At 40.1% G+C, this 16,408-nt stretch overlaps 1 protein-coding gene across 1 annotated transcript in view; it reads right to left on the minus strand.

The window, feature by feature from the left end:
• The window catches only part of pola1 (polymerase (DNA directed), alpha 1), a 55,517-nt gene that overhangs the window by 12,280 nt on the left and 26,829 nt on the right, over positions 1 to 16,408 (minus strand). Inside the window, exons 34-35 of the mRNA XM_056364833.1 lie at positions 13,512 to 13,643; positions 4,617 to 4,733 (exon numbers count right to left, since the gene is read on the minus strand). Of these exons, the coding sequence (XP_056220808.1) occupies positions 4,617 to 4,733; positions 13,512 to 13,643 (249 nt within the window). The remainder of the gene's footprint in view (positions 1 to 4,616; positions 4,734 to 13,511; positions 13,644 to 16,408) is intronic.

The raw sequence follows: 16,408 nt of genomic DNA on the forward strand, positions 1-16,408 counted from the left end.
TTCCCCGACTGACTCCCCCTTCCCCAACTGACTCCCCTCCCGACACATACATACAGATCCCTGCGCATGTACACATGCACAAACACAGTTAAGCTCAAAGGAAGTGGGATATGTGTGTGTGTGTGTGTGTGTATGTGTGTGAGAGAAGAAAGACAGCAAGGAGACAGGATGTATAGAATAAAGAAAAAAAGAAATAAGAAAAGGAGGCTAAATCTTACAAATTGATCCAAACCACAGAGCAAAAGTGTAAAATGGTGCACACAATAAAACGAGCACTCAAGACTTTTTCTCTTAAAAACACCTGTCTCAGCCTTTGAGGGGACACACATGCACACACACAAAGACACATGCAACCGACCTCCAAAGAACTTTTGCGTACTATACTGTCGCTCAGGTACACCACTGAAGCAGTTAATGAAAAGGTAGTCAGTCAGACAATATGTCTGAGTTTGTGGGGAAAGACAGTGCAGCAGGCCCAACAGAGTTTATAGAGGATGGAAAGTGTGCAAGCTGCTGAAAGACTACAACTATTCAATGTCTTGACATAGATATGGCTTAGAGGAAAAATATCGCAGTAGCGGTGACACAAACAAGGCCTCAGCATTACACACTTTTCTCTATACTCTGCTCCAGCTTAGCTGCAAACACGCGTTGTAAAAACTGAAGCTCTAAGCCCTTACACAACTGCAGCTGCAGAAAGAGAGAGGGAGTGAAAAAGGGAGGGAGATGGAGAGAAACAAACATACATTTTCCCTCAGCTGTGAGGCCACAAGGCTTTAAAACTCTTGAGCTTTTTAGATGCGATGAGCATTATTGCCAGTTGTGGTAGTCACGCCGATCAGCTTCACAAGACACCATAATGAGTCAATATATGTAAATCTTTACTAGGCAAACACGGCAGGAAACAAAGGCATTTAACTGGTGCTCTCGCCCGCAAGCCTCCAACGATTCAGCACCGGTAATTTCTCCCCATTGAAAGGCATAATTGCCTGCTATTTGAAGATATTCATGCTCAATTTTTGAAATTAATTTCAATTGGGGGGAAATGTAGAAATGTCAGCTCCAGTGAAAGGGATTTGATTTCAATTATCCTCACTCAAAGGACTGTGATTTCCAAATACACTTAAGCAAAATTATGACAAGAATTTTTGTTCGGCAAAATTCAGTGTTTAAAGAGCGATTAGGCGATAATGGGGCAGCTTTGAGCCGGCAGTGAATGCAGCCGTCTCCCTCTGAAAGGCACTCAATTATCTCTGATTGCTCCCGCTATAATGTATCAAATAGAGATACCTGCTATTGCCGTAATTTGTGTGAAAATTAACATGCTGCAATTTCCACTAGAGGGAAAAAGGGAGCTCTAATGGGCGCCTGAGCGTACATCAATAAAACGAGGAGAGAAAAAGAGAGAGACAGAAAGGGAGGGTGAGAGGAGGAGAGAAAGAGCAAGCCAGGAGAAGAGAGAATGAGTGTAAGAGCTAAGGAGGAAGGGAGGGGAGAGAAAGAAAATGAAAAGAAAGGAGCAGGGGAAGAAAACATTGAATAAAAGGGAAAGAAAGGGAAAGTTAGGACAGAGATTTGAGACAGGGTGAGAAAAAATAGGCTATTTGAGTTAAGCGCTGTGGAGGGAGGGAGAAGAGAGAGGAAGAGAAAGAAATTTAATTTACTGAAAATATTACAAATTGCACCTGTGCATAACTCCCCCAAATTACCAACCAATCAAGGCAGAGTGCCTATTACTCTCCCATTACATGGAGATCAGATCACGCTCTGAATCTGTGTCCAGAGAGAGAGAGAGGGAGGGAGGGAGGGATAAAAAGAAAGAGGCAGAGCGAGAGAGACGGATGGAAGGAGGTGAAGAGAGGAGAGGCAGCACCCACAGCGATGGTAAATGTACCATGATGCAAAAGAGAAAAGGGAAAGCAGAGTCACAAACAAGAAGCGCCTTTACAGAAGCTCTGGCACAAACAAACGTTTTTAGTGTAGCGAAAGACAAAACCCTGATTGTCTTTCTGGCTGGTGCTGATATTAACTTAATAATATATGATGATACTGGCAGATGAAAAGCATGAAGGGAATTTAGCCAAAGTCTAGCTGGATGCACAGAAATCTGATGGTGCTTCCAACAAACCAAAAAAAAAAAAAAAAACTTAAAAAAGCACCTTTCAGCAGGAACTGGTGGATTCCTCCTCATCTTCTCCTCTTGTTTGAGCATAGTCTATCTACCACCAGCTCAAATAGCCATGAATGGCCTCTTGAGTACTTTGCATAATTGGCAGCAATTTAATATGTAAGCTGCTGGGCTATTAATCTCTATGCAATAGCACGATTCAGAAAACAATGTTACCTAATACTTAAAAAAAAGTCAGTGTTACACAAATATAAAATTATATTTTTTGAGTCCTGAGGAAGAAAATCTCTCTTCTCAGGTAGAGGTCAAAGGACAGGGTCAGCTACAATTATTAAAGTTTAAATATCTTGCTTAAGGGCACAGAAGGAGGACTCATGAGATAGTATGCCAGCATAAATAATACATTTTAAATTATTCTTTCCATGTAACACTTAATAGAGAATTCATTATGAAAGTTGTTAATACAGAATGCATTAAATACTCAAAAGCATTTCAATTTGACCCCCCCCAATTAATGTTCTGCCTTTTATTTCACATTTCATTTGTCAACTGCTATTATTAAAACCTATACTTAACATTTAAGCAAACTTTTTCTGATTATTTAGACAACATGTATCTGCTGTGCATCTTCGGAAACGAGAGAAGAAAAAACACTTTTACGCTTTACATTACAATGATACCAAATTGGCCTGTTTTAAGTGAAGTCTGTGACTGTGCGGTCTGACATGAGCAGATATTAGGTGGTTTTTGTCTGGCCTCATTGAGTACAGCAATGGTGGATAATGCCAGTGAGTAGGGAAAATCAGGACATCACAGAAGAAGAGTGTCCTGCATACTCGCCCCGGCTGCCTAAATCATTGATTTCAAAGCTTGTTCAGCGCTTAAATGTCACACTAGTTGAATTTATGACATGCGAATCACTGAAACACATTCAACTCATTCATTCTCCCTGTTTTTGCAGACTGACTTTAACACTAGGCTTAACACTGTATGCCACCTGTTTGCTTATTTCCTCCTCACACTACCTGTAGCCAGCACACTGTTGAGTAGAGATGCTTCAATCAGACAGTCAGACCGCCCTGGTTAGACTATATTAGGTTAATAATGACATTTAATGAACACTCTGCTTTGTATACCAATTTTATGAATTGGCTAAGATGTGTATCCATTTATCAGTTAGGTTGCAACGTAAGATGCGCCACTGTTGTCGTCCAAGCAGACAAAGTAAATCTTATCTTGAAGGTATGTTTGCACTCTTTTTTTTTCCTTTTTTTTTTTTTTTTTTTACCAATTTAGCTTTTCCCTCTACTTTGTGAACCTCTTTAACCTTTAAGGATACAGCGGTGATCTTCTGAATCCTTCCTAAGGCAGGGGGAGACACAGGGATGACCTTTCTCAATGTGCTATAACTCCTATCTATCTTACTTTACAGTAAATATAATATAAAGTGTAGTCTAGATTTGGCTTGGTCCAAGTTTTCCACCCGAATCTGGCTCATTTTATTTACACTTTTTTCTACCTTAATGCAAAGGACTTTGTAAGCTTTGCTGGTTAAGTCTGTTTGTCATCACCATCATCACCTGTCCTCCATAGATGTACATAAAAAGACTATGTAATGATAGAGTAGGAAACCAAACAGTGTGGCAGAAACCAGGTAAAATGAAGACAGGCTACAGGTTTTAGGGTAGTGAAAGGGTGTAAGAGTGAGCACAGAGAGTTAAATGTTTTATTCAGCCCACAGTTTAAAGTGCCACGGCCCTCAGGCACAGCAATGGCTGCCTAAGTGGCTACAGTGACAGCAGAAATTGGCCTTCTGGTTTACAACCTGTCGACACAGAGCCAGACACAGCAAAGCAGCCAGGGGGGACAGATAGGAGCAGAGCACGCAAGATAAAAAATTGACAAGAGAGAGTTAAGGCAAGGGTTGAGACAGGAATGGTAGGAATGTGACAGAGAAAGAGAGGACAAAAAAATAGATTGAACCGTCACACTCAAATTGAAAGGGAGAGTGTTTCTTTTAAATCCAGTGGTCAAGCTAACAAAGTGTTCATAAGGCAGCTACAAGAGCTAGACAGACAGATGCTTTTAATGGCTAAACTACCATCCAGCTCTTAGTGCCTTCAAACGCATGATGGCAAGCATGTGTGTGCACGGACGCACCATCGAACATACACACAGAAGCTGGAAGACAAAGAGAAGATTGCTTTGATCCATGTGTATATATGTGGTAATGTGATACTAACGAGCTGAGATGTACAGCACATATGAGAGGGGAGACTTCAGCTCCATAGCACCATCACCTGGACAAAACATACACAATTCAACAGTGTGTGTTGGTGCGTGCATTCATCTCAACCTCAGACAACAGAGTGTGTGTGTGATGTAGCAGTTTTTGTGTATGTTATCCTCATTGTAGAGTGTGTAAGGGAATGCATAGTTGTGTGTGTGTGTGTAGAGGGAAGAGTGAAATGTGATGTTCGTGTGTTACCTCAGGTCTGAGAGTCGCCCTGGCGCAGGAAGGGCAGATAGGTCCGTGGCGGGAGAAGGCGATGGGCAAACGTCTGGTCCTGTTCTGACAGGCCTGGTCCTCACACACCAACCAGCCCTATCAGAGACACATCAGACAAGTTACTTCCAAAGTCTTGAACTTCCAACCTTTAGTAGAGCTGCAACAATTTGTGAAGCGACAGAAAATTAAAAGGTCAACCATTTAGATAATTGATTAATCGTTATGTTTTAAGTGAAAAATGCAAACACGAAGATTTGCTGTTTTTATATCTGTGCAAACTGAATATGTTTTGGCTTTGGATCGTTGGTTTGGACAAAACAAGATATTTGAAGGTGTTAACTCGGGCTAACGGACATTGAGATGATCATTTTCGGTATTTTCTCACATTCTATATAAACCATATGATTAATCACAGTAATAATGGACATACTAATAGGCAATGACTTATCCTAGACTTTTAAAAAGTTGAAACACATTCATGACCAAACACACTCCATTCTCAGTTGTTATTCGGTGAGCATTTTGGTTTCTGCCAAGGTTTTGGCTCTGAAGAAGAAATAAAATACTTAAAACAATAACAAAAAATTGTTTTTCTTTTTGTTTTTTTTTTATATTTTAAAATATACTCTGACCCATTTGTTAATTTCCATTCAACAATTTTCAGAGCATTTATCAAACTCCCTGAATTTCCATTAAAGCAAAACTCCTTTAGAAAGTTTTTCATGTCCAAAGAGATCCCTGATGTAAATATCTCAAAACGCACACATACACCAATAAGGTGCGTTTCCATCCGACAGATGAGCATAGAAGGGCTTGCATCAGAAAAGATATACACAGTAGCCTTAACAACCTTTCGTGATTACTTATTTATGAAATGCATTCATGTGGGCATTTATTTTGTCAATAAAGGTGTTCTTAAAAATTGACAAAAAAAAAAAAAAACTTTTGCTGCCTCAAAGACACTTTAAAAACTGTTTCTGGTAATGAGGAAATTTTGCTGAAAATTGTTGTTTCCATTTAGCTGCTCTAATTCTGCACAACACTGACAAGAAAAGTACTCGGAGGAAGAAAAACAGGAGCTGTAAAATACAAACAACTTTAAAAGACCAGCGAAGACATAAGGAAAAGAACAGAGGTTTACATCTGACTTCACATCCCACCCTCCTCACTCTCTCAGTCTTTACATTTGAATGTATTCAGCTGCTGTGTGTCATGGTCCTGCTCTGGGAGCACTTGTCAGACAGGCAGAGCAGCGGACAGCCAAAACGCAGTAGTTAGGACCCCCTGGGGTGAGGTAGTGACCCTGGGCAGGTGCTGTGGTCTAACCCTCTCAATCTCCCCATATTCTTTCAGACCCCTCCTCCTCCTCTGCTTCTTATGCCCTGTCATTACTAAGTGGGTTTAAAGGGGAGGGGGTTAATGCCCAACTAATGACAGAGCATAAGACCCACCACTATCAAAGCCCTTGCTTCTTTCCTCTATCCTTCCATCTATCTATCCTTCCTTCTATTCTTTACAAAATAAACCCCTTTAAAACCACCGCACCTGTCTTTCTACCCACATCCCCCTCACACGTACAAGCATGCACTGTTTCTCCCATTGATTTTTATGTTTGCCTTTGTCTAGTCTCTTGATTAGTTTTGAACAACAACTAAAAAAATTATGACGAATATTTTTTTTTCTTTACAGCCAACTCTACAGTATATCAATGATCTTTTCCACAGTGAAGGAACCTTCAGGAACCTTTCATAGGAAGAACTAACTAGGACAAACTATCGCTGGTTATAGGGAGAGGGTTACCTGTATTTGTTTCTCAGGTGAAAGACAGAGAAGTATATGTGCTGTGCAAAAGCACTGCCTGTAATTCAAATAAACCATAAATAAATAAATAAATAAATATAAAAATTATCCCCGCTTGGTCTTTTTTGTGCTTTATAACATTGAATAAACTGTGTAATTAAACTTTCACACTGATCAACACAAACAGTCTCAATTCTGTACAAATAAATCCAAAGTAAGTACATGGCATTACAGCAATTACACCTTTGAGTGCATGTGGAGGAGTTTGTACCCCTTTAACACAACTGGACACTGTAATCTTCCCTCCACTGTCATTTGCAGAACTGCTTAAAGTCTGTGAACTTGTACGGGGACAGTGAGTGAACAGGAATCTTTAATTTTTACCACTAAATCTCAGTTGGATTGAGGTCTGACTCTTGTCTAAAGCATTAAAGTAAGTAGCTTTGACATTTGGGATTGTTGTTTTGATGGGAGACATATTACTGGTACTTTCTTGCATATTACAGCAGGTTTGCTCCATCATCTTTTAACTCATTTTCCAATGGATTTTATAATTCCACATTTTTCTTGCAATCCCAAGAGTTGAACTGTTGAAGAGTTGAATGATCAAATATATGACTGTGGATGACTGGTTTATTGTGTAGAGTATGTATACCTCTTAGAGAAAGTTTTTGATCAATTAATACTATCAGTTAAAAAGTTAAAGTTAAAATATCCATCCGACAGTTAACAGTCTGCTCACAAGACTAACCCCACAGCCTGTCGACTTGCTATTTCTGAATAAAAACCAGTAGACTTGCTGTCCACCATGCTGAGGACTGAGGTAGGCCTGGCCTGTTTATTTCATTTGGAGGATTAATGCCAGTCCGACTATCACACAAGCAGTAGTCTGGCTGTTCACACCAGAAGCGCATTGGTCTGGTCAAGAAGTGATTCTGCTCTTCTTGTAATCACAGCTGGCGCTCATCTTTATAATAAAATCATTAATTTATAGCAGAGCTTTTTGTGTTCCTGGTTCAGCAGGACGGCTTCTTCTACAACGATGAAGATAAAAGGACCATCGCCTTACCTGATCATCTGTGGGGAGGGGCTTCTTTCCTGCCTGTGTGTCTCGCTTTCTGTTTAGACACTCTGGATTGTTCCAGTCCACTTTATCCCCTGTGTATTGGTATTTTCTTTAATGGGTTACAGACACTTGTCTGTTCTAAAGAGTACATTTTAATCTGGTCAGTTATTGAGCGTCAGCTATCCTTGAGAAAAAAAATCTCAAAATGAACGTCCCTAACTTTGAGGATTTAAGGACAAACTGCCCGTCTTACAATCCGTGTTTTAGGATGTTTTCTTACTTTTTGTAAGAGCAGGAAGAGGATTGATTCATGTAATCTACACACACAGGCTCAGACACACACTAAGTCATGTCTCCATGTCTTCAGAGGATGTTACATTGACTTGCATTCAATTCCTGGAGATTTACTCTAACATTAACCTTCCTCCTTTCCTAACCCCAATCCTTACCCCAACCTAAACCCAACCTTATCTCAACCTTCAAATGTGTGTTCACATTAAAATGTCATGATTTATTTTATGGGGATTTTTTATCCCATAGAAGACAAGTCCCCATAATGTGACTGTGTAAATAGATTTATGTCCCCACAACATGAATAATACCTGGACCCCACACACACACACACACACACACACACACACACACACAACGAGCCAATCTCCTCTAAATGAAAACCAAACACACACGTTCACACAAACATACACATATGTTCCAAATCAATTAGAAAGTCCCAGAGTTCACAGTTTTACCCACAAACCCCAGCTCCAGGACTAATTATCTAAACACCTCCATCGCGCTGGTACAAAGAGCTGAGCACCATGGGAAATGAGACTGCTTCACCGTCTCTGATAAAGACATGTCCAGGACAATGGTTCATGGAGGTGCGAGATAAGGAGTACGAGTGTGATCGGCTGTTTGATCTCCGTCTTTTTTTGTGTATTTCTTATGACACAAGCCTTGGCACACACTGCTGTTCCCATGGGGCTCACTCAAACACTCGCTCACTCACTCACTCTCTCTCTCACACACACACACACACACACACACACAATTCAGTGTGAGCACAAACATATTAATCGCTTCCCATTCACATGCATTAAACTGAACACAAACACACAAAATAAAAAATAAGTTAAGATTAAGTGCCGCAGACCTGTGTGTGCCAAACAGAAAGGACTAAAAACAAGGAGCACATGAGGAGTAAGGCAGGAAGAACAAAAAAAAAAAAAAAAAAAAAAAAAAAAAAAAAAAGGAAATCTAATTGAGGCATTTCGCCAGACCGAGGGTGGGTGGGTGTACAGTCGGACGTGAGAGAATAAAGGCTCATAATTGCATAATTATAGCAGTGGATATCTGACACATTGAATGTAGACGTCAAATGAGTTCCACATAATTTAACCAAACAGAGGCAAGACCAGGCCACGACAGGGCCCACCACGAAATATACCCTCTCTCTTCTTCTCCTTCTTTGTCTGTTGGGGTTTTTTTTTTTTTTTTTTTAACACTCATCTCTTCCAAATCCTCTCTGTTACATCTGAACAGTTAGAGCTCTGATATTTTAACAACCTCTTATTCTTGCAGTTTCATATGGAAGCTGCAAAGATATATTTTCAAGCGTTAAGCATTAAGAGACGGTGAAGCAGTGTCATTTCCCATGGTGCTCAGCTCTTTGTACCAATGGTCTTTTTTGGGTCGTTTTAGGGAACTTGTGATCAGCATTTTTCACTATTTTATGACATTTTAGTGACTAAATGATTAATTGATCACTAGCCAACAAAAGGTCAAAGGTCTGCTATTGTTAATTAAGGCTCAACTAACGATTATTTAGTTTTCATGAATCTGCTGTACATTTTCTCAATGAACCAATTGATTATTTGGTCTATAAAATGTACAGAAATAAAGAAAAATGCCCTCTGAAACTTCCCAAAGCCAAAGGTGACATCTTCAAAGTACTTGTTTTTTTCCGACCAACAGTTTAAAAGTCAAAAATCTTCACTTAAGAATCAAAAAACTGCAAGTACAACCTGTTAATTTATTAGTAAACAATTATTAAAATAGTTTTATAGTAGTAGATTGTTGTTTGTTGATCAATTAATAGAATAATCAACTAATCGGTTCAGCTCTACTGTTAACACAGTGGAGAAGTTTCTCTGACATGACTCAGGAGTCAGTCAGCGCCAGAGGAATCCACCTGCACACCACACGCGCGCACACACACACACACACCAGAGAGCTCTAACTGGTTTTTGTGCTTCAGCAGTCAACACTTCCAGCGCTAAAGTGAATAAAAAACACACTCTCTCTCTGTCTCTCTCCCGCTCTCTCTCACACACACACACACACACACACACACACACACACACACACACACACACAGTGAATAAAGCTCAAACGGTTCCACTTTGTACCTCCTCCGCTTAATCAAAGCTTCTCTATTCAACAATTTGACCTTTTGTTCAAAACAGGATTATCACCTTCTCTGGTCTTCATTCACCCTTTCTCTCTCCCTCCCCCTTTCTTCTCTTGCCCCTCAGCCCGTTTCCAGGGGCGACCCGCATGATGAGGGTAATTGCAATAATTTGTTAAATGCCATGGCAACGGTGGTTAGATGGGAGGGGTTTAAAAAAGAAAAAAAGAAAAAGAAGAATTGGGTGGTTTCAGGAAACAAGCGAATCTCTCATTTTGCCAAAGACAGTGGGACGAGAGGATGACAACAGAGTGTGTGTTTATATTTGTGTGTGTGTGTGTGTGTGTGTGTGTGTGAGAGAGAGAGTGAGTGAGTGAGTGAGTGAGTGAGTGAGTGAGAGAGGAGTGAACAAGTGTTTGCCCATTCTCAGGGTGCTGGTTTATTGATAATGGTGGGGATGGTGGGGATGGGGGGGGCATTACTAATGATTAATGTCTCTGTGGTCCTAGCTTAGGACGCCAACACACATGTACACATCTTCATGTATACACACACACACACACACACACAACACACACACACACACACACACACCACACACACACACACACACACACACACACACACACACACACACACACACAGTGAATAAAGCTCAAACGGTTCCACTTTGTACCTCCTCCGCTTAATCAAAGCTTCTCTATTCAACAATTTGACCTTTTGTTCAAAACAGGATTATCACCTTCTCTGGTCTTCATTCACCCTTTCTCTCTCCCTCCCCCTTTCTTCTCTTGCCCCTCAGCCCGTTTCCAGGGGCGACCCGCATGATGAGGGTAATTGCAATAATTTGTTAAATGCCATGGCAACGGTGGTTAGATGGGAGGGGTTTAAAAAAGAAAAAAAGAAAAAGAAGAATTGGGTGGTTTCAGGAAACAAGCGAATCTCTCATTTTGCCAAAGACAGTGGGACGAGAGGAGGAGAGGATGACAACAGAGTGTGTGTTTATATTTGTGTGTGTGTGTGTGTGTGTGTGTGTGTGAGAGAGTGAGTGAGTGAGTGAGTGAGTGAGTGAGTGAGTGAGTGAGTGAGAGAGGAGTGAACAAGTGTTTGCCCATTCTCAGGGTGCTGGTTTATTGATAATGGTGGGGATGGTGGGGATGGGGGGGGCATTACTAATGATTAATGTCTCTGTGGTCCTAGCTTAGGACGCCAACACACATGTACACATCTTCATGTATACACACACACACACACACACACACACACACACACACACACACACACACACACACACACACACAGAGAGAGGTGCAGAGCTTTCACTCTATCTGCCCAGACAAACAGCTCTATTTGAACTCTCCCTCAGCCTGAAAGGAATCCTTAATTACACAATATTACCCCTCTTCATTGCACCGCTGTGTGTGCTCTGTCCACTGCTGTTCAGCCTCCAGTGGTGTGTGTGTGAGTGTGTATGTGTTGCTGTGTGAGGTGTAAGTATTCAGCGGTAGCAGCTGTTTCACACATCGTGACAAAGGGGTTGAGGGGGACTCGCTCCCCACACATTCACCACACTAATTGATTTCTGTTCAGCACTGTGGGAGAGTAAGCCTGACACACACACAAACACACACACTTTTACAGACAGTGCATTCCACTCTCTCAAGAACAAGGTGTTAGAAGCTACCAGGAGAGAGAGAGAGCCCTCTACAAAGACAACACAGGAATCCAGTTTAATTCACTCTCAAGCTGCTGGTCAGGCACCGAGTACAGTGACAATTTGTTGCTGAACTGTGTAACATTCAAAAAGGTGTACTTGAACACAGGGCTTTGTATCTGTAACTTTAGATATATTAAACTTGTACACAGAAGTAAGCTCAATTTTGTAGACTTGTACGTTTAGTTTTCTATCTGCAAACTCCGTTCTCATCGGCACATTCAGACACAGGCTTGCAAGCTCACTTTTACAGGCTGTGTGGCAAAAATACTTGCACTTACAACCCTGATGAGGACTGTGCCAGGCCTCCACGACTGCTAGTAAGTCAACAAATTACATAAGCTTGTGTCCGCTGTAACATTAACTTTTTTGGAAAGAAAAACCAGAAAGTTTAGAAATATTTTTTAATAATGGGCTTGATGTTAGCCAGCCAGCCAGCTAACTAGCATTACCATAACATAAACTTTAACCAATCCCTCTCTGTAGAGTCCTTCTGAATGACATAATATTCTATACATTGGACAGGGAACATGTAAAAGTCTTCAGCAGGAAAATTCGCGTCCTTTAGCCTAAATATACAGTCCAGGCCATAAATATGTGGACAGTCGCAAATTTTTTATTCCTCAGGCTCTGAGCTTCTGCACATTTAATTTGAAATAAAATAACGGATACTACATTAAAGTGTCAAGTCACAGCTTTGATTTGGGGTCTATGTCAATATAGAAAGAACTGTGTGGGAGATATAACCCTCAGAGCCTGAGGAGCAAAACATGTGCAACTGTCCAAATACTTATGATCTGGACTGTACACATTTTAAAGTAAGAGAAAACCAGCCTCACAGTTGTATGCCTCTGCCAACCAGTCAAGTTGCAGGAAATATGGTCACATAGACGTAATGTCTCCATACTGGCGACAGCATAAAAAAAGGCAAATCATAACAATTAAGACCAAGGTCATGTTTGGCATTTTGTAATGTTAATGACTTAATTGATTATCAAAATACTTGCTGATTGACTAACTGATTAATCAACTAATTGTAAAACCATGTAAAGATTATAAGCCAACATCTTAAGTATTCCTTCAAGCCATGAGTAACTCTGTATTATTCACAAAAATCTGCTCAATCTTTAAAGTCAAATATGTTTAATTTGTTGTAATTCTTGGCCGATTCTCCAATAACTTAGTTTCTCGGATTATTTAAATTTCACCTTATCATCTAAAAAAATGGACAGAGTGCATGTTAAACGTGGTATTCAAAGTAAGAATGTCCATTTAAGTAATTTCATGGATTATGCTGCTACAAATCTTTCTGGTGGTTTTTTCATTTTGCAAGCATAATGGGCTCTTTGGTTGAAAATGTCAGTGCAGTGCCCTGCTGGGGTTTCCTTCATCTTTCGTCCACCATCTTTTTGATGGCTTCTCTTACCATCACTTTATCTGTTGCATCCCTCATTGTGTTAAATATAGTCCAACCATTTTATAGGCAGTTTGTGGAAGGTCAATTTTCACAAGCCTTGACAATTTCATCACATGCAGCTCAGTTTCTCTGACTACATGAGCATGCATTCATTTCTTAAGGAATGAGTTGCTAGATAATAACAATGTATTGGTGATATAAGTTCAAGTACGAAAAAGATTTTAAAAAAGTAGGCAAAAAAGTAGGGCAGATCGTGGTCAGCTGGCCAGCTGCACTGCGCAACTCTAACAAGTCTTAACATTAGACACCAAGTTAAAACTAAATGAAGCCCATTTGTGGCCCTGCAGGTGGTGAAGAAGTAAATGCATGAATGTTTTTGGTCTATGTAAAGCAGTTATCTTCAGAATTAGTAGTATTTACCAGAACCCTACTCATGCTTGCAATCTGCCAAACAAATAAGAAATACTCACAGAATAGTATTTTTTGATGTGGCGACGGATCTCAAGCAGGAGTTTGTTGCTGATGTTAACAGCGTAGTCGAGGGGGCAGCTCCCACACGGGATGTGACAACATCGCATTAAGCTGGGCTCCAACTTTGAACCCTGCAAGGAAGAATATTATGAGAGAACAACAACAGACCATATACACATACAATCAACAACATGATCAACTACTTTAAGCAAAAATTATTTAGTCTCATTCAAAATACATAATTACAACTGGGCAGCAGAGATCACCCAAATTCTTTCGACCATTTGAAAAGTCTACAATGAAATATATTGAATGTGCTATCTCCAAAAAGCAGCAGTCATGTGCAGCTGAATAAAGTTAAAAACTTCCCTTATTGAAAACTGATGAGTGCAATGAGTTGATAACCCCAAGCAGCAAAGTAAAAAACTTCACATTACCAAACAGAGTCTAAGAAATAATGTGATAATGGAGTAAACTCAATGCTTTTTGAGTCCATAGCCAGGAGTACTGGAAAGAACCTTTTCTAATTACATTTTAAGTTCAAGTTGTTTATTTAAGTAGTATTGAGCACATCGGCATATTTTGTTAAAAAAAAGTCAAGTTTACATGCTCCAAAGTAAGGTATCAAAAAACATTTTGATAGCGGTACTAAAACTCAGGTTGCAAAGTAAGAGGAAGAGCTGCTCCTTCTAATTTTCCTCTTAATTCCCATTTCAATGTTTTACTTTAATTATATCCTCAATGTTCTTTAACAGGGAAACACACGACTCACCCCATATATAATGAAGTTTTATGTTATGGAAACTTATTTCAATTAAGTCAACTCAAGTTCTAAGAAACAATCAATCAGACATGGCTCTTAATACTACAGTACCCAACGTGCCTCAGCCACCATCACTATGGAGAAGAAGCCATGAAGCAAAGCGGAGAACATTGATGTTGAGAACTTAACTCATAACTATAGTTGCTGAATTCATCCAAAATTGACCCAGAATAAGAAACTGAATTCTCTGACTCTGCAGACTGTTATAAACTGTTATAAACTGTTTTCTTAACACTGTATTCTTAAGCCTCTGCTCACACTAAGCATGACAGAATTTCAAGCTCTGTGATTGGATGTTTCTTAACAAAATGCATATGGGGAGTTGTAGTTAACACCCCATGTTACACTCTTAGCTACAAAGGTTTGTATCTTTGGCTTTTAATTAAAGAACCACATTTGTACATTAAATTGTATTCATAATTCAATGGGATTCAATTGGGAAAGTATCAAGTGTTCCAGATGGGAGTAATGTAACATTATCCATGAATAAGATGGGACTTTTACTTTCTGACCCAGGGGCACCCAAAATAGGCCCTCCCACTTCCTAGTGAAAACTACTATACCCAACCCAATAGGAGAAGTTAAGAGAACAATTTAATCCTTGGCAAAGGCCGATCCAATTGGTCCCATAGTTAACCAAATCAAATTTACATGGACTAAAAGGTTTTCACACTATAAAGTCTGTTGTTCTGAGCCTGTACAATGGTAAGCGAGAAGCATCTATTATAACCTCAGTGCAATTAAAATTTCATCACAGCTGCATTTTTAACCTCAGAATCAGAAAAGCCAGTTACGTAACATAGAAACGTGGCCATTAGCTTTAAAGTTCCACAAAGAACATGTCAAGTGGAAGGTGTAAGGGCTTAAAGCACCCCTGGGACCAGTAAATTTTAACATTATTCTAGCCTGAAGAACACAGGTCAATGTGACCTCAGTGCCACTGAATTGTCCATATGACAGCAAGGCTTATAGTTAATGCAATGAAAAAAGTATCCACAGTACATAACAATTACACTAAATATAACAGCTTTGAACACTCGCTCCTTTCAACCTGAACTCCATTTAACTGTCGCATTGATAGCAGCAAAAAAGGTTTCTGCAGAGAAGTCAATGACACACAGGAATGCATGTGACACCCCCCACTCAGCACACACACTGATTTTTTGTTTGCTTACATCATTCCTTTTTGGAGAAAAAAGAACCCAACCGATTTTAGGCCAGTTCAAGTCAATCAACTCATTTGGCTCTTTCTAATATACACACATTAACCCTCTCCATCTCCATCTCGCCTCCCTTTTCCTTTCCTCTTCATGTTTTGTCCTTTCCCGTCTGCTCTGGAAAAAAGTAGCCTCCCTTCTTCTCCCCCCATAATACCCTCCCACCTCCACTCTTTTATCTCACTTGTTTCATTCCAAACTTGATTTTGTTAACAGAACTCTCCCTCCCAAGCAAGTTATAACCAACACTTTCGTGCCAGTTATTTTATGATTGAGAAATTAAATGAAAGTAGGAAACACCCAAAGCAGTGTCTTTGAGACTTATGAGAAAAGTTCAAATAAAGCAATTCAAGGAAGTATCCTTTTCAATTCCCCACACCTCTACATGTTGTCTAAAACCCAACCAACTGTCATCTTTAAATAGCCTTTTGCAAAACTGTAAAGCAATTTCAAAAGGTTTACAATGTCAACTGTCTACCTGGACCGTTTTCATCCCTGTCTTTGGTCTGATAATGTGCAGCTTTCACATCGTGTTGATTTAACAGCCCAAAGGATACCCAGTGCTCTATTAAAACTGAACTGAGGGAAATCCCTGCAGTTCTTTCCAGATCATTTTTCTCCTCCATACTTAATCTTTTCATCCCTCTCTCCTGCTACGTTCCCCCCCATCAAACAACTTTCCTCCTCAGTCTGTCCTCCATCACCGCCTCCTCCTACCGTCTCTGGCTCTGTGTCAGTGGTGGAGTCAAGGCCCATCTGTCCTCCCCTCTCTCTGAGCTGTTAGACCATGTTCACCACCCTAATTAACTTACTGTCTTATCAGTTTCTCTGTGTGTGCGTGCATACCAGACTCTGA

Source organism: Seriola aureovittata, chromosome 20 (genome assembly GCF_021018895.1).
Source record: "Seriola aureovittata isolate HTS-2021-v1 ecotype China chromosome 20, ASM2101889v1, whole genome shotgun sequence".
NCBI classification, from domain to species: domain Eukaryota; kingdom Metazoa; phylum Chordata; class Actinopteri; order Carangiformes; family Carangidae; genus Seriola; species Seriola aureovittata.